This window comes from Corvus moneduloides, chromosome 24 (genome assembly GCF_009650955.1).
Source record: "Corvus moneduloides isolate bCorMon1 chromosome 24, bCorMon1.pri, whole genome shotgun sequence".
NCBI lineage: Eukaryota > Metazoa > Chordata > Aves > Passeriformes > Corvidae > Corvus > Corvus moneduloides.
The window spans coordinates 5534567-5561772 of NC_045499.1; the positions used below are offsets into that span (position 1 = coordinate 5534567).

A 27206-nucleotide genomic window follows, 5' to 3' on the forward strand; every position below is an offset into this window, starting at 1 on the left:
GACTGTTGGCATAAACCACAGAGCTGGACGTGGTGGGGAGGATTCAGGGACAGGATGGAAGATCTGAGCTGAAATTTTAAGAGCAAGACCAGGGCAGGGCTCGAGACTGAACTTTGGAATAAATCAATTTTACCTCTCTGCAAAGGCTCCAGAACTACAGCTGTGGGAGAGAAAATCTTTGCAAAGCCTCCTCCTGTGCATGGAACCTTCTGCTCCACAAAAATCTCTTCATGGTCCTAAAGAAAGGCATTTTCCCAGCTTTCCTTCCAGAATGTTCAATACAAATTAATTCCAAAGGGCATTAAAAAAGGTGAAGTTTGCTGCTGCTGAAAAATGTTGTATGCTGGAAAAAAAAAACTCAAAATAATAAAAATATTCATCTTGACAATTTTCTTCTGTCTATAAAAATGTGAACTGCTGTATTTCTAACAGAGGAGCCAAGACACCGTTAGGGCTTAGTGTTTGCACAAATCAGCAGAACAGGTTTGGAAAAAGTTACAAAATTGCCCAAATCCAGGATTTTCATAGTGTTTGGGTTGTGACACACTCAGAAAGAAGCATCAGGCAGCCTCCAACTCATGAGAAATGAACGTGTGAGAAAGCAGAAGAGTTCTGTAAAATCAAGGGCCAAACTTGCCAGGCATGAAATGATCCAAAAGCTGAACTGAGAACAGAAAAAGGATTTTTCACAGCCTTAACTTTTCTTAACCGTGTTAGAAAAAAATATAAACAAACCAAAAATGTATTTTAGCTGAGGTTCACAAAACAGTCTTCAGAAAACACCTGGTCTGGCAGGTGAAGAACCAGATCACCTGGAATTATCCTTGAACACCTGAATTCCAGAAAAACCCCTAAGAACCCAATGGACAAGAGTAGCTTGAAACAGAGTCTGGACTGCAGGAGAACAGCTCTGGAAACCAGAGATTTGCAAAAGTGTTTGCTACCCCAAAATGGTTTTTATTTTTAAAATGTGGCCATTTATTTTCCCTGTATTACCCAAGAAGCTGAGGGAATGCAAGAGGCTCTGCTCTCCCAGAAATCCAGCAGGTGGGAAGGGGTGTGGGAGAGGAGAGGGGATTACATTCACTTCTTTTTCAAGACTGAGATTTCCCTGCAGCCTGAAGCTGTTCTGAAAAAAACAAACAAACAAAAAAAAAAAAAAAAAAAAAAAAAAAAAAAATCGAACCACCTTAAAAAATAAAAATTAAAAAAATAGATTTACAATGAAACAACATCATCTTTATTGTAACGGCAACAGTAGTTCCATGAGAGTAAAGAACGTTAGAGAACTTCAATTTTTATAAGCCAAGGTAAAGGAATTTACCAGCCTCAATAAAATCCAGGGCTAGGGAATCACACAAGACAATCGCTCAGCTGCTGGAGGAATATTCCATTCCCCACCTGAGGCTCCACACTGTGCTCAGCATCTTCAGGCTCCCTAGGGATTCAGTGTCCTTCCTGCCCATATTTAGTGTATCGCATCTAAGAGCTCTCGAAAATCCCACACAGGATTCACAAGCTGGTGCCACGTGCACCAGAAATCCCAACTGATTAGCTGCCTTATGTTACCTTCAGGAGGCTGGTTCCAAAATGTGTAGTTCTGTGACAAAAAAACCCCAAAAAAACCAAAAAGGATGCAAAGCTCGTCAGCTGGAAGAGAAGTGTGAGCAACGGACAGAAGCACAGAGGGCTTAGGGAAATAAAAATAGAAATGGCAGGTCCAGTTTTCAATGTTTCCACCAACAAACACGGCAGCAACCTCTGTCTCAGGGTTTGAAAACCAAGGCTTGTGGAGCTTAATGGAAGTTTAGAAAATAATAAAAAAAAGGAAGGATATGGCTGCTTGGATAAAAACACATTAAAACGCCACCACGCACACCTCGAGTGTCCTGCTCTGACAGGGACATCCTGACTCCAGCTCCTTCCAGCTCCACCTCCCCACCCAGCACTCCCAGCTCAGGGAGCTGGGCCAGCAGCCCATCAGCAGGAGGGTGGGAGCAGATCCCACAGGGAGCAGGGTGGGGACAGGGAAGTGGCACCCTGGAGCTGCCCAGTGCCCGCTGTGCCCCCTCTGCCAGGGATCCCCAGAGCTTTGCTGAGGACAGATGGAGGGAGGGAAGAGAAACACTCAAGCCTGACTCATGGGATCTAAACTGACCAGAGCACTACAGGAATCCTTTGCTTCACACTCACAAAAGGACATCCCTCGCCCCAAAAGCTGAAGAATTTAATTTTACATTATCTGTTGATTTTTTTTTCCTTGGAAAAAAACCTCTAATAAACACATTTTCCACGATACCAAATGGAAAGCAGGTTTTAAAATGGTTTGCAATTTCTCTTCCCTGTTCTGCCCATCTACAGAAGGAATAAAAGAAGGGTTAGTGGATGTGGGAAGGCTGGAGGTTGAGTATCTGAATTTGTCTGGAATGGGCTGCAGTTTGCCTACAGAACAGTTTTCTATCCAGCAGAGACAAAAGATCTCCCATCCTGACTGGAGGGTCTTTTCTAAATCAAAGACACTGGACCATCTCCGAGTTTCTTGATTGCTTTCCATGAAAAACGTGCCTGAATCCAAGAAACACAGGATTCCTCCCTGTGTTTCATCTTCCTCCACTGGAATTAGATCAACTACATTTTTGCTGAGACTGAACTCGTCTCAAAGTCTGTTAAAGCAGAGGTTCATTATTTTTTCCATATATTCCAAATACAGAATAATAGTTTTAAACAACTCTTACCAGCACTGGGATAATCTATTCTACTTAAGGATTTGTAAGTATGGTTTCCACAGATCAGTCTCAAACCTTATTGCTTCTCAACTGCAGTATCCCTTGAAAAAAAATAAAATATTGAATGGTCTGTTAATTTGTCTCAAATGGCTTTTCAGGTTTGGCAGGGGAGGGAGAACGGAATGGCCAACAGAGAACATTGACTTCAAAATATTACTGTAGAAGGGTTTCCTCTTATTAAAAAAGGATACACTGTATTAAACAGCTGAAAGTAAAGACAGCATTCAAAGCCCATGAGTCAAGCCACAGCCAAAACCGTGCTCTACCCCTAAGTATGTTTTTCTTTTCCTTTTTCTTTTTTTTCTCTTTTTTTTTTTAAACAAAGATTTTCCTCAACTGCCATTTTAATCTTCACCAGAGGGTGCTTCATCTTCAGATCCCTCATCCCCTGACTTCTCTGGTGGAGGGCTGGCTGATTTTTTCTTTTCTGGGGGACTTTCAGGCTCTTCATCCTCTTCTTTGGGGGATGGGGTCTTTTCTTTTGTTGCCTTGGAAGCTGTGGGGCGACCTGCCTTCCCTTTGCCTTTCACTGGGCTGGGGGTCACTGGAAAGAGAAAAACCTTGTAAAACTCAGCAGCAGCAAAGGCAGAAAAACTCACACTGTGTTACACAAATGGGAGTTCAAAGTCATTCAGCAGCAGTCTGACCACAGCCACGGTGCTTTTTGCACTCCCAATTAGCAAAGCTGAAGGGAAGAGCAATCTAACAAGATTTCAAAGCTGTTTAATTAGAAGTCTTATTAATTGTTGGATGTGACACCACAAATGGACACAGCTCTTGTCAAACCAGAACAGCTTGTTATCAGCTATTATCATTTGAAACTTCCTTTGGTTCAGATTTCCCCACCCTAAAAACATCACCAAGTCCCCAAACAAATCCACAAACTGTTACTGATTGGCTGTGAGATGCAGGAATCACAATGCAGCACCTCAGCAGGGAAGGTTTTGAATATTAGGAGTTTTTACCAACAAGACATAGGTACCAATTCAACCCGAAAAGTAAGAATTAAAGCCAGCTTGTAATTCCATACTGCTGCTAGAAATCGAGGCATTTTGGCCTTTCAACATTTATGTGGATGTTTCTGACCCCAAGATTTCTCCCAAGTCTTCTGCAGCAAAAAGAAGACCTGAGTTTTAAACTGAGTAACTTATTTTGCACAGACTCACCTGTAGCCTTTAGCCTGGGCTTGGGCATTTTCTTTTCTTTCCTCTCTGGCTTGGATTTCTTGGAGACCTTCTTATTTTTCTTTTTTGAACTGCCATAGTCACTGTCATCATCATCTTCCATGAGGAAGTCTTCATCACTTCCTGAATCTGCTGGAAGCATAAGGGAATATAAGGTTTTTGGAGGGAAAAAAAGAAAGGGAATTGAAGATATAGCTGAGATCTGCCAGTTAAACTGCAGACACAGACTCTGAGACCTTGTGGGCTTCCATTCATCTGCTGAGGTACAAAAATGTGACTGGGTTTTTACATCAGCAATGCCTCAGGACAGCAAGAAGCAGCAAAAAGCATTGAGAACTTTACAATTATCCTTCAGGGCTGCTTACAGAGGAACAGATTTTTGGAACACACACACACCCATCTTTGCTGCAAACTTGGAACACAAATGCTAGATGTGCAAAACCCAAGTGGGACAGACAGACAGTAAAAATGAAGTTACTAAGGAGCACAGTTTATGTCCTCAGTGTCCCAGCTGTGTCCCTTTTGCTGTCATTTTTTCCAATCCCATTTACTCACTCTCCTGGAACTGTGCCTCATCATCCTCTTGCTCTTCCTCCTCACTCCCCACATCATCCATGAGCATCTCCCGCTGTTTGGAGGCTGCTTTGGACGCCGCCTGCCGCTGCTGACGAACACTTTTGTGATCTTCCTTCTCATCCTCGCTGTCCTCTGCAGCAAAAGGCCCCAAGGTGTGGTGAATACAGAGCACAGAGCTCCTGCCTCGAGGCAGCACGTGGGCAAAACAGGGGCAGCTCACTCATGAGGGGGTTAAGACACTCACTGAGTTACTCTGAGGACAATTCAACCCCACAAACACCTTCCTTCATCACCCAACGAGGACCCTCTGCAATATTTTGCACTGCAAAATAACCACTTTTTTTCTCTCTCTTGTTTACCTGCAGGCCTTTTCCTGGATTTGGAGGCTGCTCTCTTATTCTTGTCTGGTTTAGCCTTCTTTCCTTTTTTGCTTTTTTGAGAGCTCTCGTAGTCGCTGTCAGCTTTGCCATCGTCCGCTCCTACGTCATCATCTTCACTGCCAAAATCTTCATCTGCAAGGAGAAGGCACCAAGATGAAGTTTCTTGTCTCATCCTGGATAAAAACTGCAGGGAAGGGATCAAGAGATCTATCCACTTGTGAAGACAAATGTTATAGGACCATCACATTACACAAAGCAACATTATTCCAATCCAGGGTGGGAAGTAACAGCAGCAGAGGCAGCATCCAACTTTAAGTGAGAATTATTTCTTTTCTGTCTCAAATCCTACTCCTGCAACTCAATTTGAAGATACACCATCAGTACAATGCAATCAGTTACCTGCTGAGTGTGAATCATCTTTCTTAGTCTTCACATCTTTGTCTTCTGAATCCTCACTGCAAATGAGAGAAAGGTAAAGTCTGACTGCTGGTCTTAACTTTGGCTTCATTCACTGTTGTGTGGAAAATAATTTTGAAAGAGCAAACTGATATCTAGGCTGAGAATTTTTGCTTTTCCTGGACGTATTTCAGGATTACTCAGCTGTCTGTGAAGTTATCATGGTTGGGAAGATAATGTTCAAACTCTGAATCACAGACAAACTTAAATCAAGCAGGAAATAATCAATCAGACTGAGCTGAACCATGCACTTCACTCAAACTGACCCACAGTCCACGTGGCTTCCATTTTAGTTACAATTTTGATGGTTTATATGCAGTCTATAAATGAAATAAAGGTTTATTCTGGATAGATTTATAGTCAGCACCTGTCTTTACGTCATTGTTTAGACTCCATTCTGTGCATGTTGCTCTTAACTGGCACATGTCTGGTCTAAGTTTTCTCAAATTATTTGATCATTTGATTGATTTGGAGAATAAAAGACACCTTGGGGTTTATAGAACAAGAGCCAGCAGGCAGAACCTCCATCCCTGAAGCTGCTACCTGTCATGAAAACAAAAAAAATGACTAAAAAGGTCTCATGGCAATCATTTGGGGACCGCAGTTACTGTAGAATTCTACAGGAAAATCTCACTTTTCAGTAGGGCAGCACTGAGGCTGCTGGAGCAACTCAGCTACCAAACCAAGTTGTGTGTTCATGGATCAGCCAAAACAAGGAACAAAGAGCCACAGAACGACCAAATGTCCCCAAGTGCCACCCCATCCCACCTGGCACCACAGGGATGCTCTGAGCAGGCTGCAGAACACGGGCACGGAGCTGCACCTTGCCACTGACTGACCTGAGGACTGCAGCAGCTGCCCATCCTTGTACCTGCGATCACATTCCCTGCCATTCCAGCTGCCTGCCTCTGGAGCTTCTGGAATGATGAAGCACTACTGACAAGTGTTTCACACATGATTTCTCTGTCTACTCACATCAGGAAGAAACCACCTCAGTGTCTCAGCTGGGTATGAAAGCCCTGACTGAGAGCTCTCAATCTCCCTGGAATTCCACTCCTCTTGGAAGATGCTGCTCCCCACACACAGGACAAGGTGTGGAGATACGTTCCCAACAGATGAAAAGTTTCTTTTACCTGTCCTCCTGAGAATTCTTCCCAGATCTCCTCTTGTTTTTAGCCTCTCGGGGAGACGAACGGATTTTCTTGGATGGGGGACCTGAATCTCTTCCATAATCGTCATCTGGACAGGACAGCACAAAATGGGTTTGAATCAAGCTCATTGCCAGCAAACTGCTTTCCTCAGCTACAACTTAAACTGACCATTTCATGCACATCAAAAAGAAGAACATCACAAAGCTTCAAACAACCTTTGATGGAAACAAACTCCTGGTTTAAACCAGTGATTTTACCTTTTTTCTGCCAATAGCACCATGAAAATGCTGTGTACAGTCAAGCCTCACCCAGGGAAACAGATAAAAACCTCACAAGAGGACACAGGATCTGATTTTGCACTTGGTTATTATATAAACCTATTAAAAATTAACATCCATACATATTTCTATATGATTCTAACAGTACACACTATTTACTGTGATGGGATAAAGGATGTCATTAAATAGGAGTTTAAACTCTTTACAACTCTTACACAAGACCTTACTCGATGAGTAACAGCACTTTAATTAAGAATTATGCATATTTGTCCCATATTAATTATCAGTGCAACCTGACTTAGCACTGAGTTTATCTTCCAAGAACTCAAAACCTATTCCAGAGATGTTCTGTTAATTCACAGGTTATATTATTTGAGAAATGTGATCCAGAAACGTTCTGTAAATTCACACGGATCACATTTTTTTAGATGCAATCCCCCCAAAATGCCTGATAATGTGGGCTCAACTGGAGCCACAAAATAAATGGAAAACATCTTTTCCTGTAGAAAAAAGTGGCATCGAGGAGCCTCTGCCACAGAACATAACATCGAGCAAGGAAGGCGCTGCTGCCAACAGCCTCAAGGCACTCCAACAATACAAGCATTAAATAATAAGATTTCTATCACCATTGTTTGTTTAATACAAAACATATGAGAATCATTATATTTTCAAATACTTATTAACAGTTCAGGCTGTGAAGAACAGAAACTCCTTGGAATCTGAGTTGAAGATGCAACTAGGAGCAAAACAATTAATACGCATGGCAATAATGAGCTGCTCTAGCCCAAGGAGACGAAGGAAAAAAGTCATTTACCAGCATCATCTGATTCCTGAAACTGGGAGTAATCGACCACCTTCCTGTTCCTGTTAAAAAGCAGGAGAAAAAAAAAATTAGGATTTCATCATTTCAGAGCTACAAAAGCCTTAAGGACCAAGGAAGTGCCATATCCTTGCTTCCAGGGCTGGATTTGTAGCCCAAAAACAGCCCAAGAAAACTTTGATAACTCAGCCACCTCCACCTCTGCAGTCAGAAGTGAACACAAAGTGCATTAATTATATTAAAGCATAAATAGCATTTTCCTGAGGAGATTTTATAATAATCTGGATTACACTCCCAGAATCAGAACATTCTTTTTGATAAGTACCACAGAGGTTATGAATCAGATAAACATTTCTAAACCGCTGCTTTTGGAATTTCTGCTTCTCACAGCTCACTTGCTGTCACACCTTCTCCTCCAATTTTTATTTTCCCATGTGATCCTTGCTTTTAAAGCATTTTAAGTTTTCACTGGGGCTTCCAGGAGCTTTGTCAAAGAGTTACACTGATCCTGTGGGAAGATGTCAGAGAGCTGAAAGTGAACAAAATTAAACTTGCTTCTGGAACTTACTGAAACCTCAAAAATGGAACTGCTGGCTGTTTTATCAGCACCTTGTCAATCAAATCCCAACTACTTCATTGACAAGACAACTGCCCTGTAATACCACACACCAGAGGGAATCAAGAGAGCCACTAATTCAATTAAATTTCAGTTCCAGCTGAGAATGCCTCAAACTCGGACTCCAAACACCCCCTGGAAGGACTGACAGGGGCTGGGAGGTGGAGGCTCAGCTGGGAAAGGCACCAAAGAGATTCCCACAGTCCCCTTTTCCAGTCCTTCTGGCCCAAAGCCAAGAATGAATCTGATTTTGCAGCAATCACCACATGAGCTCACTTCTACAGCTGGAAAACTCCATCCAGCACATGGATCCTTCCTTCTCCTCTTTCCCTTCTCCTGCTCTCAGCACAACTGTGCCAATTCACACTGAGCTCCATTAATTACCTGTCATTAACATCCTGCACTGCTGATAAACCTGTTTAGTTCAAAGACACCCCAAAGCCATCACTGCTGATCCATCTGAAATCCAGTTTAAGTTGCCCTCCTGTACAAGCACCTCTAATTCATGGCTTACAGAAGGATTCAGGAGCAAAATTGTTTTATTTCAACCAAACACCAAACCTCTCAAAGAAATTAAAAACCAAAAAAATTGAACCAATCCCGAAAAAAACACCCCGAAAAACCAATCAGGCAAGAGCTGTACAGGTCGGATCCCATCCAAGCTTTGGAGCACGTGTCAGTGGAACAAAGTACAACAGCACCGTGCACTGTTCACTCCCTCCCAGTCTGAGTGTGGTAAAACACCAGTTTAGGGACACCATTACTGGCAATTACTGATTTACATTCCTATTCCAACAAGGAGCCTTCCTGAAGGTTGCCTCCTGACCCACCCCACAAATGAAAATGTTAATTTTATTCTGATAAGCATCAGAAGAACAGCGAAGTTATTAAATTAGATGTCTGATTTCAGGTATCAGATATTGGGGTTTTTCCTCCAAAAGCATAAACAAGGTGCAAAAAGCAGAATTCCCACTCGGAAATCACTGAGCTACCAAACAAGATGGAAATGGCAGTTTTTCCACCTTGTTTCCTTCAGAGACACATTAAATCAGATACTGAAAATGTAACAGTGTCAGCTACAGCATTAACAAAAACTCTGTCCCTGTGGCAAACACCCTTTAACAAAAACACTGTCCCTGTGGCAAACATCCCTTCCCCAAGCTCGCTGCCCTGGGTTTGCAGCCTGAGAGTAAACCCTGATCAGTTCTCCTCACATGGCGAGCAGGAGCTGTGATATTTGTATTTAAAACAAAATTAAGAATCACTGTTTCAGAAGAAACCAAAAGTGGAGGCCGTTTCCTTGCATTATCTTGTCTTGCAGGGCAAGGAGAAGGGTGGAGTAAAGAAGGAATCTCTGCACTGATACCATCGGAGATAAAGATCTGCAAGTCTCCAAGAGCACCAGAGAAGCTCCCAGGAACAGAAACAACCAACCTGCTCCTGGCACCTGCCCTTCCCCTCTCTTCATACTCATCATTCACCTCTTTTAGACCAGCTAAGTTTTATTTAGAACTGTCAGCAGCGCTGCTGTGCAATAGTAACTACGAGTTTGCAAAGAGAGCCTGCAGTGTTTACTACACCAAGGTGATAAAAACACTCTGTGGAAGATCACTGGAATTAAGAGCCAGGAAGAGAGTGCTGGTGTTGTCAGGGAAGAGCCTCTCCTTGCCATAGGATGTTAAAGCAAGCAAGCAGACATAAAAATAAACTCTCTGTTAAATCCACTTAGACTGAGCATAAAAAGACAGGCTAGGGGACAGCTGGGATGGGCATTGTTCAGTCTGGTTTAAAATATTCACTGAGATTTGAAGATAACTTCCTTGCTAATTCAGATCAGCACTTGAAGTGTGCATGTGGAAAGTTCAGAGAGAGGTCTAACAGCACAAGTTTTTAATAACAGCTGTCAGTCCAATATTTTTGGAATAAACAGCAACTCATCAACATGTTAGGATGGAAGCACTTAGCAAAGTAATTCTCCAGTAATTTAACTACAGCTCAGAAATGCACAGTAATTCTTGCAACCTGTGCTTGATGCCTGCCAAACTGCAATTTTGAAATTATGAAAAGCACCATCAACATGTCAAAGGATCACTAAATGCCTGTAAAATTGAGGAAGGATTGTATGGTACTACCTCATCTTCAGTTTAAAACCCTCAGCCTTTAAACCAACATCAGCACAGCCCTACAATCAGGTAGAAAACTTGGGGGTTTTTAAAGGGAATGCTTAGATTCCCAGGTATTTGTGCAGGCATTAAAACCCACAGAAGAAGCCCAAATTTTAAAAAAATCCCACAACATAAAACCCTGAAAAGCAATGCTAAAAGGAGGCTTCAAAAACCCGGCACTGAAGAGGAATGTTTAGGTCAAATGACAACCAGCAAAGACAACGACCACCTACCCTCTAATCCAACAGAGCAAAGCAAGGAGATTAAATGGTTATTGGGATTTTGTATGGGGTTTTTTTATTGGTTATTTAACCAATAAAGTTATATAACAAAATATAACAAAAAACCCCTCAGCATTTGTGAGCAAAGCTCCAGCCCTTCCCTGACCCTCAGGGCTGGGGCAGCTCTGGCTCAGCAGTCAGGTTTCACTTTCAGGTAAAGATGTCCCCTTTGAGGCCAGTACTATCAATAAATACTGCCATTAAAAGCACCTTTTGGTGCCTTTTTTATAGACAGAAAATACAAATTCCAGCCAGAAGCGTTTCTTGCAGGGATTTTCAGAGCTGTGCAAAGCACATCTGCAGTGCTGGATTTGGGCCTTCCATGAACACTGACTTAAAACCACCACCAGAAGGTGACACAGGGCACCTGGTGACAGTCAGGGACCTAAACCACGTCACTTTGGGGCTAATCTGGGTAAAAACTGGACTCAGACAGGACTCGCCACCAAGAGGGTCCCCACTACAGAGCTCAGAGTGACTCCCCACGCCTGTAAGCCCAGGCACTACCCATGGCACCTGCAGGATTTTCAGGGATCCACATGACTTGAAACTCCATAAAACAATTCAATGATTTCTGCAGCAATAACTGAAGCAATCTTGTGCCCGTCCTCTATTTGATTCTAACTGTAATTGAGATTTTACTACAAAAATGATGCACAGCAGGAGGGGAACCAAACCCAAACACCCACCGCACTCCCCCACCCTGGTGTCGTCCCTGGTATTTTGAATTTTCTTGTACCTCCACCTTCTCTCTGTTTCTCTTCCGACTGAAAGAGAGCAAGGATCATCTTTTTACTCATCTGCAAAGTGTCTCCAGCCTGTCTCTGGACCACACAGCATCACTCAATTTTATTAAGTGCCAATCCCCAAGGAGCTGTTGCTTTCCTGCAATCCCATGGAAGCTTTTCCAGAGTCACAATATTTATACTTTACACTGCCCAGGTAACAACACTGGCAACAAGTTATATTTAATAGATGTATTTTTTCCTACAATTTCACCCTTCCACTGCAGTGCCAACTCCAGACTGGGATTCAAATCCAAAAAAATGAAGGATGTAAAGCCTCGAAGCACTGAGATCAATTCATAACTGGCTCTAATCTTAAAATGAATGACCAAAAAAAACCCCTGGGATTTCCGCACCTGCCCACAACATCTCAATTTGCAAAGCCTGCAGGAGAGGACCAGCGAGACAAAGCAGAAGAGAGGCTGCATCAGAAGCCAAAATCCTGACTTAAAACATCATGAATTGATGCTGTATATAAAAAAATAGTGGCTCAAAGTATTTTATTTTATTATACCCCTACAAGCAGCCCCAGCTCTCTTTGCAGAACTTCAGGAGGGTTACACAAGAGACGCAGAAGTTCAATAATTTCAGGCTCCTTTAGTTTTTACTCCTTGCCTTTTTCTACCAACAGTGAAAACACCCTCATTACCTACCCAGGAGAAATGGAATTGTGCAGGAAGTACCTGGCTCTCAGTGCCAGGCACATGAAGCCTGTAAATACCAAGACTTGATTACTACTTAATTTTAAGTAACTGACTTCAACAGCCAGACTCAGCCTTAGGTCAATTTTCTCAACAAGTGGAGTAAAAACTAGGGATATAGGATGGATTTTATTAAGTGCTCTGCTTTAGGTGCACACATATTCACCAGAAACCAGCAGCCATCATCAACTAATTTGAAGAACACTGACTAGAGGAAAACTTTTCCACCACTGAATCTCACTCTGAAGAAGAACCTTTCACCAGGCTTCCATTCTACCACCAACAAGCTAAGGTAGGCAGAAAAAAAACTTCATTCCAGCATTAATTTATTAATGGATTTAAATCTATTGGCAGAGTTAATACTTAGTAGAGCATATAATGTAGCAGCCACTGAATATTTACCTTTTTTCCCCTGGAAGGGCTGTTAAATCCAGGGAGATAAGGGACTGCTGCATCTATCCTGCCACGTGCCAAGAGGTTCTGTGCTCCTAACAACCTGCTGGACTTTGGTGCCTCACTCTCCTGCAGAGCAGAGCCTGCCAGCTGAGGGTGAGCCCAGGCAGACCTTTCACAACCCAGCAGGACTGAACAGTGGCGTTTTATTTTAATTTTTTTTTTTTTTTTTTGAAACCCTTGCAAAAATACTTAATTCCAGGAAGTTCAGAGGTTCTACTTTTACAGACACCACCCTTTCCTTACCTGGGGCAATCTCCAGAACTGGCACGTGAATCACCAACACTGAAGTGTCCCCTCAAGCAGCAGTCACATCACCACTAATTTGGGAAGCTCACCAATCACTGAGCCACTCCCCTACTTAGCAACGTAGTCCTGGGTTCCATTTATATTTTAAATTCTGCATATTAGAGATATAACTTAAATACAACCACTATCATCTCTAAATGTATATATGTATCATACCCACAATTAATTTCTATTTATTATTTAAAATTGCCAGAATACCCAACATCCACACCCCAGACCAGGCTCACTGGGAATAAAAGCACAGCCAGTTACTTGAGGTATCTTGAGAATGAAGAAATTCCAAAGCATCAGAAGAACACCGTGGGAAACCTCACACCTTTGCAATTAAGACAACTTAAATCACGAGCTCACTCTTTTGCCACCCCCTTGGTAAAGCTTTGAGACAAAACGGAATCACAGAATACCCTGAGCTGGAAAAGACCCACAAGGATCATCCAGTCCAACTTCTGGCCTTGCACACACACCCCAAAATCCCAGCCTGTGCCAGGCAGCGCTGTCCAAGCACTCCTGCAGCTCTGGCAGCCTTGGGGCTGTGCCCATTCCCTGGGGAGCCTGGTCAGTGCCCCAGCACCCTCTTGGGATAAAACCTTTCCCAAACATCCACCCCAACCCTCCCCTGACACAGCTCCAGCCATTCCCTGGGGCACCACTTCCCTGTGCCGCAGATTCTCAAAGCCACCACGCTCCGAGCCCAGCCAGCAACTCCTCCCGCTCCAACGCTGCTCAACCCAAACCACCAACCCCAGACCCACCTCTGCAGCTGCCAGGCACACACAGCCCGGCTGCGAAAAGCTCTCCTCTTCCCCACGAAAGGAAAAGGAGGGGGAAAACAGCAGCAGGAAACCGAGCCCGGAGCGCGCAGCCCGCGGCCGGGCGGGCGGGCGGAGCAGGGCGTGTGTCAGCGCCGCTCGCACCGAGGGGGCGGCTCCTGCCGGCTCCTCCCCTACGCGTGGTTCCCCATGCACAGCCCCCGTGCCCCGGACCCTCGCCGGATGGCACCGCGTCCCCTCCCCCGGCAGCGTGCTCGGCTCGGCCCGGCCGCCCGGAGCGGGCCCGGGGGCCCCGCGGCGGCCGCGGATCGCGGGGAGAGCAGCGCCCGCCCTGCGCCAAGTGGGTCACGGCGGCGGCGAAAAATTCCCTTTTCCCCGTTACAAAATGTGGGACAGCGCCCGCAGGGCCGCCCCGCCGCGCCCCCCGGCCCCGGGCGAGCGGCGCAGTGTGAAATACGGTGTTTATTGTGGTGGCTGTGGAAAGTTAGGAGGGGGAAAACAAGGGGAAATAGAGGAGAAATCGGCACGGCCTGAGCGCGGCCTGCCCTGCGCGGGGCCGGCCCGGGAGGAGCGGCGGGAGCGGCGCCGCCGGGACTCACCTGACGGGCCGCGACATCTTCCCGGCGCTTCGGGCCGCCCGGGGGTGGGCGCGGAGGCAACGGGGACGCTGAGGCCGCCGGGGACGCTGAGGCCGCCCGGAGCGAGCGGGAGCGCTGGGCCCAGCGCCTCAGGCCGCGCCTGCGGAGCCGCCGCTCCCCCGTCAGGCGCCGCCGCCGCCCCCGGTGCCGCTCCCCGATCCCGATCCCGGCCCCGATCCCGGTGTCGCTCCCTGATCCCGGTCGCGGTCCCGGTGTCGGTGCCGGTCCCGCTCCCGCCGCTCCCCCCCGCAAAATGGTCGCGCTCGCCCCGCCGAGAGGATGCGAGCGGGGGGGCGGTGCCGCCGACCCCGCTGGTCACGCCCCCCTCAGCCGCCGATTGGCCGCGGTCCGCGAGAGCCCGCTGCCCATTGGCTCGTTCGAACCATCACGGCGCGCAGGGCCCGCCCACTGTCCCCGCGGGGAGGGCGGGCAGCGCGGCTCGCACGCGGCCGAGCGCCGGCGGCAGATTCGCCACGGGCTCCCGGCGCTGCCGCGGCCCCGCCGCGCCCCGTCCCGCCCCTCCCGCCCCGCCGGCCGCGGCCCTCCATCACCGGCGCCACGCTGGAATTTTTTCCCGTTTCTCCGGGAGTTTTTCGGGGCGCTGCGGCGCCTCAAGGCCCGAGCCGCAGATTCGCCGCGCGGGCCCGGCGCGGTTTTGGAGGGAAAACGCGGCCCCGGGCGCGGGTTCAGTGTCATTAATTTTTATTATGAAGAAATGCAAAAAATTGGTCTCAGCGGCAGATTTTGACACAACACTGATGTCACCGCCGTCACTACTCCCTGTGCCAGTCAGCAGTTAAGTACATGCACAATTTATGCAAAGTCCGATGAAGATTTTAGATTTTTTGCACTTTAAACTCCCCAGAAATCCCAAAATGACTCATTCTGTTTAGCAAAGGGGATGCTTTAACCATGGAAAAATTGGAAGTATTCCACAGTCATTAAAATGGCAGCTTCTGTCACAGCAACTCACTTTCGCTTTGCACTTGGCTCTTTGGAGGTTCATCCCTCCATTTTAATAAAAATAGCGCTTAAAATCTTACTTTTGTACTTTGGGTTCACTAAGGAGACTGGCTTGATGCTACAAATATGGTCAGATTTATAGGGGTAATTACAATTACAGGATAATTGGAGTTCATTTCATGCCCTGCTTGAATTTCATTGGAATTCTTTGGAATTCTGGCCCTTTTCCTGCTCCATCCCTGTCCCTGGTGCCAGTCAATCCTCAGGAAAATCCAGCTGATCGTGGAATGAAGAGGCCCTGGGAGCATCTGCCTGTCCCAAAACCCACTGAATTAAGGAGCCCTGAGGAGGAAGGTGCAGAAACCACATCAAGGGATTCTCTGCTGGAAATTCTGGATTAAAAGCCAATATTTTTGAAGGGCTGACTCAGAGATGCACAAGTTTTGCATGTTTATGTCCCGCCTGTAGCCCAATAAAAACACAATCATTGAGGATGTTTCAGTGGAGTTAATGTGGGTTTTCTATGGGTTTTTAAAATTCTTTTAGGTTTGGTTTGTTTTGGGTTTTTCGTGGGGGTTTTTTGGGTGTGTATTTGGGATTTTTTTTTTTCTTTTTAAAATCTTTTTTTGGTTTGGTTTGGTTTGGTTTGTCATGTGCGGGGGGGGGGGGTTGTTTGTTTGGATTTTTTTTCCCTTTTGTTGGTTTTTTTTCTTTTGTTTGTTTTTCCTGTGTTTTCTCCCCTCCCTGTCGCGCCTATCGCGACTTAGGCAGCCAAAGTTAGGGCAGGGCAATGCCAGCCCGGGGCCATTCCAGCCCCGCTGTCCCTTTGTCATGGAAGTGTCCCCGCACTTCAGAGCGCCGGGAATCCACACCGGGATCATCACCCCTGCCCTGGGATAAACACGGAATCCCATGGGATTTTCCCCATCATTCCCTCCTCCTCCAACCCCTCCTGCTCTGGAGCCACCCCAAACCGGGGTGGATTCTGTCACTGGATTAAATTTGAAATAAATCTCCACAATTTCCTGTCCTGTGGGTTTTTATCAGCCCTGGGGTCAGCGAGTTGATTTTTATCATGAAGAAATGCAGAATTTTAATTCCACCCGCGGGTTTCATTATCAGCACTGGTCTCACCAGCACCATTTTCCCTCATTAGCACAATTTATGCACTGAAGAGATCTGATTTTTACACTTTAAATTCCCTCTAAACCCCCCAAATGACTCATTCTGTTTAGCAAAGGGGATGCTTTAACCATGGAAAAATTGGAAGTATTCCACAGTCATTAAAATGGCAGCTTCTCACTCTCGCTTTGCACTTGGCTCTTTGGAGGTTCATCCCTCCATTTTAATAAAAATAGCGCTTAAAATCTTACTTTTGTACTTTGGGTTCACTAAGGAGACTGGCTTGATGCTACAAATATGGTCAGATTTATAGGGGTAATTACAATTACAGGATAATTGGAGTTCATTTCATGCCCTGCTTGAATTTCATTGGAATTCTTTGGAATTCTGGCCCTTTTCCTGCTCCATCTCTGTCCCTGGTGCCAGTCAATCCTCAGGAAAATCCAGCTGATCGTGGAATGAAGAGGCCCTGGGAGCATCTGCCTGTCCCAAAACCCACTGAATTAAGGAGCCCTGAGGAGGAAGGTGCAGAAACCACATCAAGGAATTCTCTGCTGGAAATTCTGGATTAAAAGCCAATATTTTTGAAGGGCTGACTCAGAGATGCACAAGTTTTGCATGTTTATGTCCCGCCTGTAGCCCAATAAAAACACAATCATTGAGGATGTTTCAGTGGAATTTGTTTTGCTGGCAATTCAGGGCAGCTCACACCGAGTGTTTTGTACATTTTTATTATTTTTATGCCTAATTTCAACTTGTAAACTCATTTCTTAGGACTGTTGAGAGAGCAAAACAACAACTACCACCTGAGCAATGCCAAATTTTTATTTCAAACCGTTGCAATGCTGCACCAGTGACTGGTTGGTGTGGATTAAAATCCCCCACCAGTTCTTCCTCTTTACACGACCATAACACTGAATTGTACAATGACCAGGACCCTGCCTCTAAAATACTTCTGTGTATCAGCAAGCAATTAAAAATAAAAAGCTACATTTTGATATTGTCAACTTATTTATGACCTAGGGGCAGTAAAATTCTCCAGCTGTGTGGCCCCACAGAGCGCAGCCATCCATTCACAAAATACACCTTGAAATGCGTGTGATTTTGAGTCCCAGGGCCACAAATCCAAGCTGCAGGAAGGAGAAACAAGGAGGAGGAAATGGGAACAGTTGGCCCAGAGTCACACAGAGGGTGCAGAGTGAAAGCAGGGAAAAAGAAATTCAAGTTCCTTCATTTCCCAAACCGCTCCTTCCTGATGAGGCCACGAGCGGAGCAGAACGAACACAAGACTTTGCTGATTCCTATGTGAAAGATTTCAGGTTTTTACCCACCTACACATCAACAGGACTTAATTTAAGACATTTCTTGTCTTTCCCCTTCCAGTTGTTTTAAAAACCAGAATTACTTCAGCTGGCACAAGCTGGGCACAGCCCCTGTTCCTCCCACGCTGCCCCTGGATGGGGCTCTGGAATTCGTTGTAATCAAGGGGCAGTTTTTTGGGTTGGTTTGGCTTTTTTTAAGCACAGGGAGATCTCTGAAAACACTCACAGCTGCCCAGGGAAATCGTTTTCCTGTCTGGTTGGGGTTTTACACCGAGCCCAAGCAACGACTCTTCCTGGTGTGCAGCTTGTGGGGGGGGGTTTTTTGACATTTGTTCAGTTGTTAACCAACAGTAAACGTGGAAAACGAACTCCCCAAGGCACACGTGGGGATTGGAAATGCACAGAAATGCTGGGAAATCGATAAAAAATATCTTCCTTTGGGTTTTTGATCGATTCTGAGAGGCACTTCTGAAGGAAAAGGTGCAGGTTGAGAGGTGCAGGTGCCAGAGGGGCACTGGGAGGGCTCAAAGTGATGACGGAAGAAGTTTTCCTGTGAAATTGCCAGGAATTCCCTGTGAGGAGCCCCTGGCACAGATGATCCAGAGAATCCGTGGCTGCTCCATCCCTGGAAGTGCCCAAGGCCAGCTTGGAGCAGCCTGGGACAGTGGAAGTGTCCCTGCCCACGGCAGGGGTGACACTGAGGGATCTTAGAAGTCCTTCCAACCCACGCCATTCCGTGATTCCATAACTGGATGGAAAAGGAATGGGGAATTTTCAGCTGCTCTGAGCAGTGAGTGGGGCCTGGGCAGGATTTTCCATCTCTAAGCAGTCCTAATTCAGCTCTTTGCTGAAACACTTTAAGGTGCAAACACAAAAATCAATAAATAACTCCCGAATCTGAAGGGGTTTCATGACAGCTCCTTTAGGAAATGAGGCACTTCTCCATGTTCCACACAGAACTAGGAATATTTATAGCATTAAAACCCGTTTTTTCTTTTTTTTTTTCTTTTTAAGACAATGAAGTAAAATTCAGCAAGGCACTTCAGGGTTTTTGGTAGTCAGTTCTCCCTGTTTCTACAGCAAAACCAAGGGCCCAGAGAAGGGTATTTTTAAGCACCTCTAACCCCAAATTTGGCAATATTTGCATGACAGAAACCTGGCCCAGCTGTTTCAGCTTTTCATTAAAACAGTGGAGCACAACCAGGTCTGAATCTCTTAACCCTCACTGTTTCCTTGTCAATTCTTTCCAGCTCCAGAGAATGAAAACTCTGATTTTTTTGTGCTTAGTGGAGGTGCTGAGTTCCTGCCCTGCCAACTCCTCCCTCTGTGTAAGACAGGCAGGAGGAATAATCTGCCAGAGCAAAGCAATCCTAATTCAGCAGGACACAGCAACTTCTAGTCCTGTTTTCCAGTTAAACCACTTGAGGAGGAAAAAAAACCCAAACCCCAATTATTGGAGGCCATTTGCTGAACTCCAAACCTAAAACATGGGCAGGGTGATTCTGTCCCATCAGAGAACCATGGAACAGCAAATCCAGAGTTAAACACACAAACCACTCCAACTCCAGCCCTGAAGTGTGAGTTTCCTACTAATTCTCCTCAATTTCTACCAATTTTTTGGCCACAGCTGCTCTCCACCACGAATATCTGGGACATGTGGGGGAAAGCGGGCACCGAAGGGAAACGGGGAGTGGTTCCTCCCTTTCCTTTTATCCCACAAAGTCTTTTCCTCCTCCTCTTCCCCCTGCCCCACTAAAAGCAGCAGGGGGGAATTTCAGGGAGCTGTTTCCTCCCCCAAATTCCCTCCTGGCTGCAGGAGAATGGTGGGAAGGCAGTTCAGCAGCAGTTGCCAAGCGCTGTTTGGGGTGGGGGGTGCAGGCTGTCCTCGGAGTGCAAAGGGCCCTCGCTGTGGCACACAAAGGGGTTTACAGCCCCCTCCTCATCCCCGTGCCCCAATAAAGGGGCAGCAGAATGGGGCTGTGCCAGACTTGGGGCGGGGTGAGGAGGAAGGGCAGGAGGCAGCTGGGCAGGAGGCAGCTGGGCAGCTCCTGACCAAAATTTGAGGTCTCTGCTGCTGAGCAGCGCAGGCAGAACCCGGGGTGGGGGGGGCAGAGCTGTGCTGCTCCAGGTCCCAAATTCACCCCGAGAATTTGGCAGTGTTGATCCACATCCAGCTCCACATCCTCAGGACGTCTGGTGGCACTGATGGGACGTGCTGGTCCCTCCAGGACAGAGATCCATCGTTCCAGGCATGGAGGGAGGAGTTTGCTGTAATCCCACAGCTGGGAATCCACAGGCACCACCTGGACTTGGTGTGTGTGTGACCAAAAATCACTGCAGGGCTCTGCTGGGGAGGGGAAAAAGGTGCAGAAAATTAAAAAACCCCTCTGACAGCCCTGCCTGGGACAGGCCAGCACTGCCAGAGGATGAAGTGCTCAGAATTTTAAAAAAAAAAAATGTAATCCAAGCCACTGCTTGGCCATGGATTGTGCTCCATCAGAGCAGCAGAGCTCCCGGCTGCTACCATGGGGGAAAAGAGGAATCTTCCTGCTCCTCTTCCTCCCATTCCTCACTCCAAGTCACTGTAACAACACTCTGCTGAGAAAACATTCACTGGGCAGGAGGCAAGTTCAAAATCACGGGAAAAAGCCCCCAGACCAGTGACAGTTTAGGGAGAGGTGACGATGATGATGATGATGACGATGATGATGATGACGATGATGATGATGACGATGAGAAGCCCATCAGTGCTGGACCCCAGGGGATGGAGTGTCAGTGGCTTTAGCAGCAGGCCCAGCCTGGAGTGGAGGTCTCCTTGATGCTGATATAGTCCCCACTCCCAGCAGAGGAGGAACTTCCATGTCCCGTGGATGAGGACATCATCTTCTCAATAAGAACCCTGGGAAAAAAACATCCATGGCTTGGTTTGTGGGGTTGATTTTTTTAACCAGCAGCGTTGGGCAGCGTAGAAAAGAAATAAAAAATAAGAAGCAAAGCTCAGAAGGATATAAACTCCAGGAAATGACTAAAAATTCAGGTTAAGGAACATGACAACACTGGCAGTTGGACTTGGGCAGGGACACCTTCCTCCTTCCCAGGTTGCTCCAAGCCCCATCCAGCCTGGCCTTGGGCGCTTCCAGGGATCCAGGGGCAGCCACAGCTTCTCTGGGCAGGGGAGGGAATTAACTCCTGGACACATGACCAGGCTCTGTTCCTACCTCATGGACTCGTTGATGTTCTTGTTTTCCTTCACAGATGTCTCCACCCACCCTGAAAATCCATTTTCTTTGCTGAACCGATCGACTTCTTCCCTGGTCACTGCCCACGGGGAAAGGTCACACTGCAAAGCAGGAACCAGGCATTTTAGAGTCAGAGAATCCCAGAATGGTTTTGGCTGGAGGGAACCTTAAATTCATCCATTCCCACCCCTGCCATGGGCAGGGACACCTCCCACTGTCCCAGGCTGCTCCAAGCTCCGTCCAGCCTGGCCTTGGACACTTCCAGGGATCCAGGGGCAGCCACAGCTTCTCTGGGCACTCTGTGCCAGGGCCTGCCCACCCTCCCAGGGAGGAATTTCATCCTAATTTCTGAGCTGGAAGGGCCATTTAGCTCAGCCCTCACAGCTCCCAGGTCCCGCTCCCACAGGGAGCTCTTGGGGCAAGGTTCCTACTGGGATGTTGCAAGCAGAAATTTCTTTATCTGAGATCTGAGTTACCGACACGCCTCAGTCAAGAACGCCTGGAATGGAGCTTCCAACGTTGTCCCTCATCCCAAATCTGCCTGGGCTCTCAGCAGCCAGGAAAGGTGGCACGGGTGTGGTGGCACCAGTGCCAATGGGATGGACAGGGAGGCAGAGAGACACCCTGGCCCAGAGCAGCTGGCGGGTGCAGCCACCCAGATTTCCCTGATCCCGGCAAAACTGTTGCCTCAAAACTGAATCCCAGGATCCCTGAGGCTGGAAAAGTCCTCCGGGATCATCGAGTCCAAGTTATGGGCCTGATCCCCACCCTGAGCTCTGAGTGCCACGTCCAGGTGACACCTCCAGGGATGGGCACTCCAAACCTCCCTTTCCAACCCTTTCCATGAGGAAATTCCTGCTGAAATTCCACCCTGAGCCTCCCCTGGCCCAGCCTGAGGCCGTTCCCTCTCCTCCTGTCCCTGTTCCCTGGGATAAGATCCCAAATCCCCCTCAGCTTCCTCCTGTCAGGGAGAAACACACAGAGAAACAGAAACACAATCAGAAAAACACACACACAAAACCCACACAGAAACACAGAGAAACACACACAAAACCACACAAACGCACAGAAACACAGCAGCACACACAAACACTGAAATACAAACAGGAAAACACACAAAAACCACACAAACCCAGACAGAAACCCACACAGGAACATAAAACACACAGAAACACACAAAACGCACACAAAACCACACAGAGAAACACACAGGAACATGCAAAACACACAGAGAAACATAAAAACACACAAACACACAGAGAAAATCACATGAACCCACACAGAGACACAGAGAAACACACAAAACACACAAAACCCCACAAAGGAACACACAAACACACAGAAAAACATAAAACCACACAGAGAAACACAAAAAACACACAGATAAACATAAAAACACACAAACACACAGAGAAAATCACATGAACCCACACAGAGACACAGAGAAACACACAAAACCCCACACAGGAACACACAAACACACGAGAAACACAGAGAAACACACACAAAATCACAGAGAAACACACAGGAACACACAAACACACAAAACCCCACACAGGAACACACAAAACACACACAAACACACAGAGAAACACACAAAACCCCACATAGAAACACACAAAACACACAAACCCCCACACAAACACACAGAGAAACACACACAAACACACAGAGAAACATAAAAACACACAAACACACAGAGAAAATCACATGAACCCACACAGAGACACAGAGAAACACACAAAACCCCACACAGGAACACACAAACACCCAGAGAAACATGCACAAACCCACACGAACACACAGAGAAACACACAAAACACACAAAACCCCACACAGGAACGCACAAACACACAGAGAAACATGCACAAACCCACACAAACACACAGAGAAACACACAAAACACACAGATAAACATAAAAACACACAAACACACAGAGAAAATCACATGAACCCACACAGAGACATAGAGAAACACACAAAACCCCACACAGGAACACACAAACACACGAGAAACACAGAGAAACACACACAAAATCACAGAGAAACACACAGGAACACACAAACACACAAAACCCCACACAGGAACACACAAAACACACACAAACACACAGAGAAACACACAAAACCCCACATAGAAACACACAAAACACACAAACCCCCACACAAACACACAGAGAAACACACACAAACACACAGAGAAACATAAAAACACACAAACACACAGAGAAAATCACATGAACCCACACAGAGACACAGAGAAACACACAAAACCCCACACAGGAACACACAAACACCCAGAGAAACACAGAGAAACACACACAAAATCACACAGAGAAACACACAGGAACACACAAAGCACACACAAACACACAGAGAAACACACAAAACCCCACACAGAAACACACAAAACACACAAAACCCCACACAAACACACAGAGAAACACACACAAACACACAGATAAACATAAAAACACACAAACACACAGAGAAAATCACATGAACCCACACAGAGACACAGAGAAACACACAAAACCTCACACAGGAACACACAAACACCCAGAGAAACACAGAGAAACACGCACAAAATCACAGAGAAACACACAGGAACACACAAAACACACACAAACACCCAGAGAAACACACAAAACCCCACACAGAAACACACAAAACACACAAAACCCCACACAAACACACAGAGAAACACACACAAACACACAGAGAAACATAAAAACACACAAACACACAGAGAAAATCACATGAACCCACACAGAGACACAGAGAAACACACAAAACCTCACACAGGAACACACAAACACCCAGAGAAACACAGAGAAACACGCACAAAATCACAGAGAAACACACAGGAACACACAAAACACACACAAACACCCAGAGAAACATGCACAAACCCACACGAACACACAGAGAAACACACAAAACACACAGATAAACATAAAAACACACAAACACACAGAGAAAATCACATGAACTCACACAGAGACACAGAGAAACACACAAAACCCCACCCAGGAACACACAAAACACACACAAACACACACAAACCCACAGCCAAGCACACCCAGAGCACACCCAGGGCTCCTCACCTTGTTGGCCAGCAGCAGGCAGGGCACAGGGCTCCCATCTGGCAGCACGAGCTTGCTGTCCAAGTCCTGCTTCCACTTCTGGCTGTTGCTGAAGGTGCTGACGTTGGTGACATCAAACATGATCACACAGGCCGAGGCATCCCTGTAGTACAGCCGGGTCATGGACGTGAAGCGTTCCTGCCCTTCGGGGTCAAAACGAGAAAAAAATTCCCCCCCAAGTTGCTGGGTTTAGATTTGTTCATGCAAATAATGTGTTTATTCATCGTTTTCTCAGCTGGCACTAATGATCTCTGCTTAATTAATGAGGGAATCCAGGCACCGGATGTGTCCTGCCTGGGCACCTCCGCACTGGGCAGGTCTCGGATCTCAGAATTGTGAAATTCCAGATTTGTTTGGGTTAAAAGGGACCAAAGATGCCCCAGTGCCACCCCTGCCATGGGCAGGGACACCCTCCCCTATCCCAGGGTGCTCCAAACCCTGTCCAGCCTGGCCCGGGACACTTCCAGGGATCCAGGGGCAGCTCCAGCCACCTGAGTGTCCCTGGGCACCAGGAGGGCACTCCCACACCTCAAACTCCTTTTTGGGGCTGAAACTGAAACCAGTTTCTTGCTGCATTGCTCACTCTGCCAACTTCTCCTTCCTGTTGCCTTTTTAAGGATGCCAGGCAGCAAAACCAGAGGAAGCCACAGCCCTGTTTTCCTTCCCTGCTCCAGATCCGGAGGTGCCATTTTAGAGCTGCTGCTGCCCAGACCTCTCCTGGTGCCAGGGAATTTGGGGAATTCATTTCTCTGCCCCTCTCCAAGGAGCAGGAGCTCCTCACTCCACTCCAGCTCATGTAATTCTGTCCCTCGGAGTGTGTCTCATGCCAGAAATTTGGATTTTAACACAAGATTTGGAGCTGAGCAGTCTCATATCCAGCTACAGATGAGCCAGTTCCACATTCCCTCTGCTCTGGAACAGAAAGGAAAGGCTGGGCAGGAATTACTGAGTGCATTTCTTGCAGGTAGACTTTAATTAAATATTTAAATTACTACAGTAGGCTCGAGGAAGCCCTGCAAAGCAGAGCAGTCCTGGCCCTGGATCCACAGGCTCCTGGGATTTATTTTTGGAGCAGAAGGAATAGGAAGAAGAAAAGGAAGAGGAAAGGGAAAAGGCAGGGGGAAAGGAGGGCAAAAAAGGCCAAAACACTGAGAACTTTAAAAACCTTTTAAAATACCTGCAATGTCCCACAGCTGCAGCCGAACCGTCTCCGACTCCGACCACTGAACCACCTTCAGCGCAAAATCCACTGGAGAATTCCCAAGAAACCAGAAAGGAAACCTGATCAGGGCCGTTCTGCACCACGGGGCTCATTCCCCAACAGCCTCTCCCCATCTCCCAGAGCCCCAGTCCAGCCCCAGCCACGGGGCCTTTCAGAATCCTGGATCACTGCCAGCAGCCCATGCACAATTCCAGGTTGGACGGGGCTGGGAGCCACCTGGGATAGGGAAAGGTGTCCCTGCCCGTGGGGTGAGAGGAGCTGTGAGGTCCTTTCCAACCTGAATCACCCCACGTTTGCCGGAACCAGGCCACTGAGTCAAAAGGGGAAGCTCTGCGTTATTCTCAGCTCCTGATGGGTCAGGTTTTCACTGCAGGGGAAAACCTGCCCGGCTCTGCTGGCAGCCAGGCCCAGCTGGGCTGGAACTGACCAAAACCAGGAACCAAGCGTTAAAAAAAGTACCAGAAACGAGTCTGCAGCGTTTCCTGCTGGGAGAGACCACGGGCACAGCCCGGAGCTCTCCAGCGTTTTCCACTTCTAATCCATCCCCTCTCGGTTCAGGAATAAAAAGATTTAAACAGCTGTGCTCAACCCCCACGATTTTGGGTCCTGGGGGAGATTTCCTGGGTAAACCCTTGGCGGCTCCTGCTCCTTCCAGGTTATCCATTTACACAAAGAACCCAAATCCCACTCAGCCCCATTCCTCACAGACCTTTCCAAGCGCTGCCGACCCCTCAGGCTGGTCAATTAATGCCAAACCAGCGCTGCCGATGGTTTTACTGGGATGAGCTGAGCCTGTAAGCTCAGACCATCCAGTTTATAGCTCCTGGGGTGGTTTTTCCATGGGGTGGGAGAGGATGGGACACCCCAAATGAGCCGGGCAGAAGGACAGAATCCCCCGGGGGCTCCGGAAAGAGACTCTGGGAACTGATGCCCCATAAACCACCGATGATACGCGGCTGTTCCTATCCCAAATTCCCAATCCCACGGCCCGGGGAGGAGCAGGGGAGAGGGGCGCGTTCCCCCCGGGCTCGGGGCGCGGAGCGGGGCTCGGGATGCGCAGCGGGCCGGGACCCCGGGGAACCCCCGGGGAACCCCCAGGGAACCCCCAGGGACCCCCAGGGCTCACCTCCCACGGTGGATTTGTAGTGCCGGTTGAAGCTGTCGTTGGCGTAGCGCTGCACCAGCGAGGTCTTGCCCACCGTGGCGTCCCCCACCACCAGCACCTTGAACATCCGATCGCGCTGCCCCATCCCGGCCCGGCCCGGCCCGGCCCCGCTCGGTCATGTGAGGGGCAGCGGCGGAGCCTGCACGGGCTGCCGGGAGCTGTAGTTCGCTGCCTTCCGCCGGCCCCGGGCATGGCCACATCCAGCGCTGCACATGCCCCGCACGCCCCGATCCTGGTCCTGCACACCCCGATCCTGACTCTGCACACCCCGATCCTGGCCCCGCACACCCCGATCCTGGTCCTGCACACCCCGATCCTGGCCCTGCACACCCCGATCCTGACCCTGCACCCCCAGATCCTGGCCCTGCATACCCCGATCCTGGCCCCGCACACCCCGATCCTGTCCCCGCACACCCCGATCCTGACCCTGCACACCCCGATCCTGACTCTGCACCCCCAGATCCTGACCCTGCACACCCCGATCCTGACCCTGCACACCCCGATCCTGGCCCTGCACACCCCGATCCTGTCCCCGCACACCCCGATCTGGGCCCTGCACACCCCGATCCTGGCCCTGCACACCCTGATCCTGGCCCCGCACGCCCCGATCCTGGTCCTGCACACCCCGATCCTGACTCTGCACACCCCGATCCTGGCCCCGCACACCCCGATCCTGGT

At 47.7% G+C, this 27206-nt stretch overlaps 2 protein-coding genes across 3 annotated transcripts; both read right to left on the minus strand.

Moving 5' to 3' along the window:
• Positions 1-1217: 1217 nt before the first annotated feature.
• Positions 1218-14605, minus strand: NUCKS1 (nuclear casein kinase and cyclin dependent kinase substrate 1). 2 transcript variants are annotated; one of them, XM_032132933.1, is made up of 8 exons: positions 14311-14605; positions 7626-7675; positions 6516-6621; positions 5326-5381; positions 4906-5058; positions 4526-4678; positions 3953-4102; positions 1218-3330 (listed from the first exon to the last, which is right to left on the minus strand). In XM_032132933.1, exons 1-8 carry the CDS (start codon positions 14325-14327, stop codon positions 3131-3133), a joined length of 885 nt encoding a protein of 294 aa, XP_031988824.1. In that variant the 5' UTR covers positions 14328-14605; the 3' UTR covers positions 1218-3130. The 2 variants fall into 2 exon arrangements, with proteins under 2 accessions (XP_031988824.1, XP_031988825.1); XM_032132934.1 differs by having other exon boundaries at positions 3953-4099; positions 14311-14604.
• A 2634-nt stretch (positions 14606-17239) lies between these two features.
• Positions 17240-26643, minus strand: RAB29 (RAB29, member RAS oncogene family). The gene is made up of 5 exons (XM_032133257.1): positions 26490-26643; positions 25319-25390; positions 24103-24284; positions 20975-21096; positions 17240-20655 (listed from the first exon to the last, which is right to left on the minus strand). Exons 1-5 carry the CDS (start codon positions 26611-26613, stop codon positions 20538-20540), a joined length of 618 nt encoding a protein of 205 aa, XP_031989148.1. The 5' UTR covers positions 26614-26643; the 3' UTR covers positions 17240-20537.
• Positions 26644-27206: the final 563 nt, after the last annotated feature.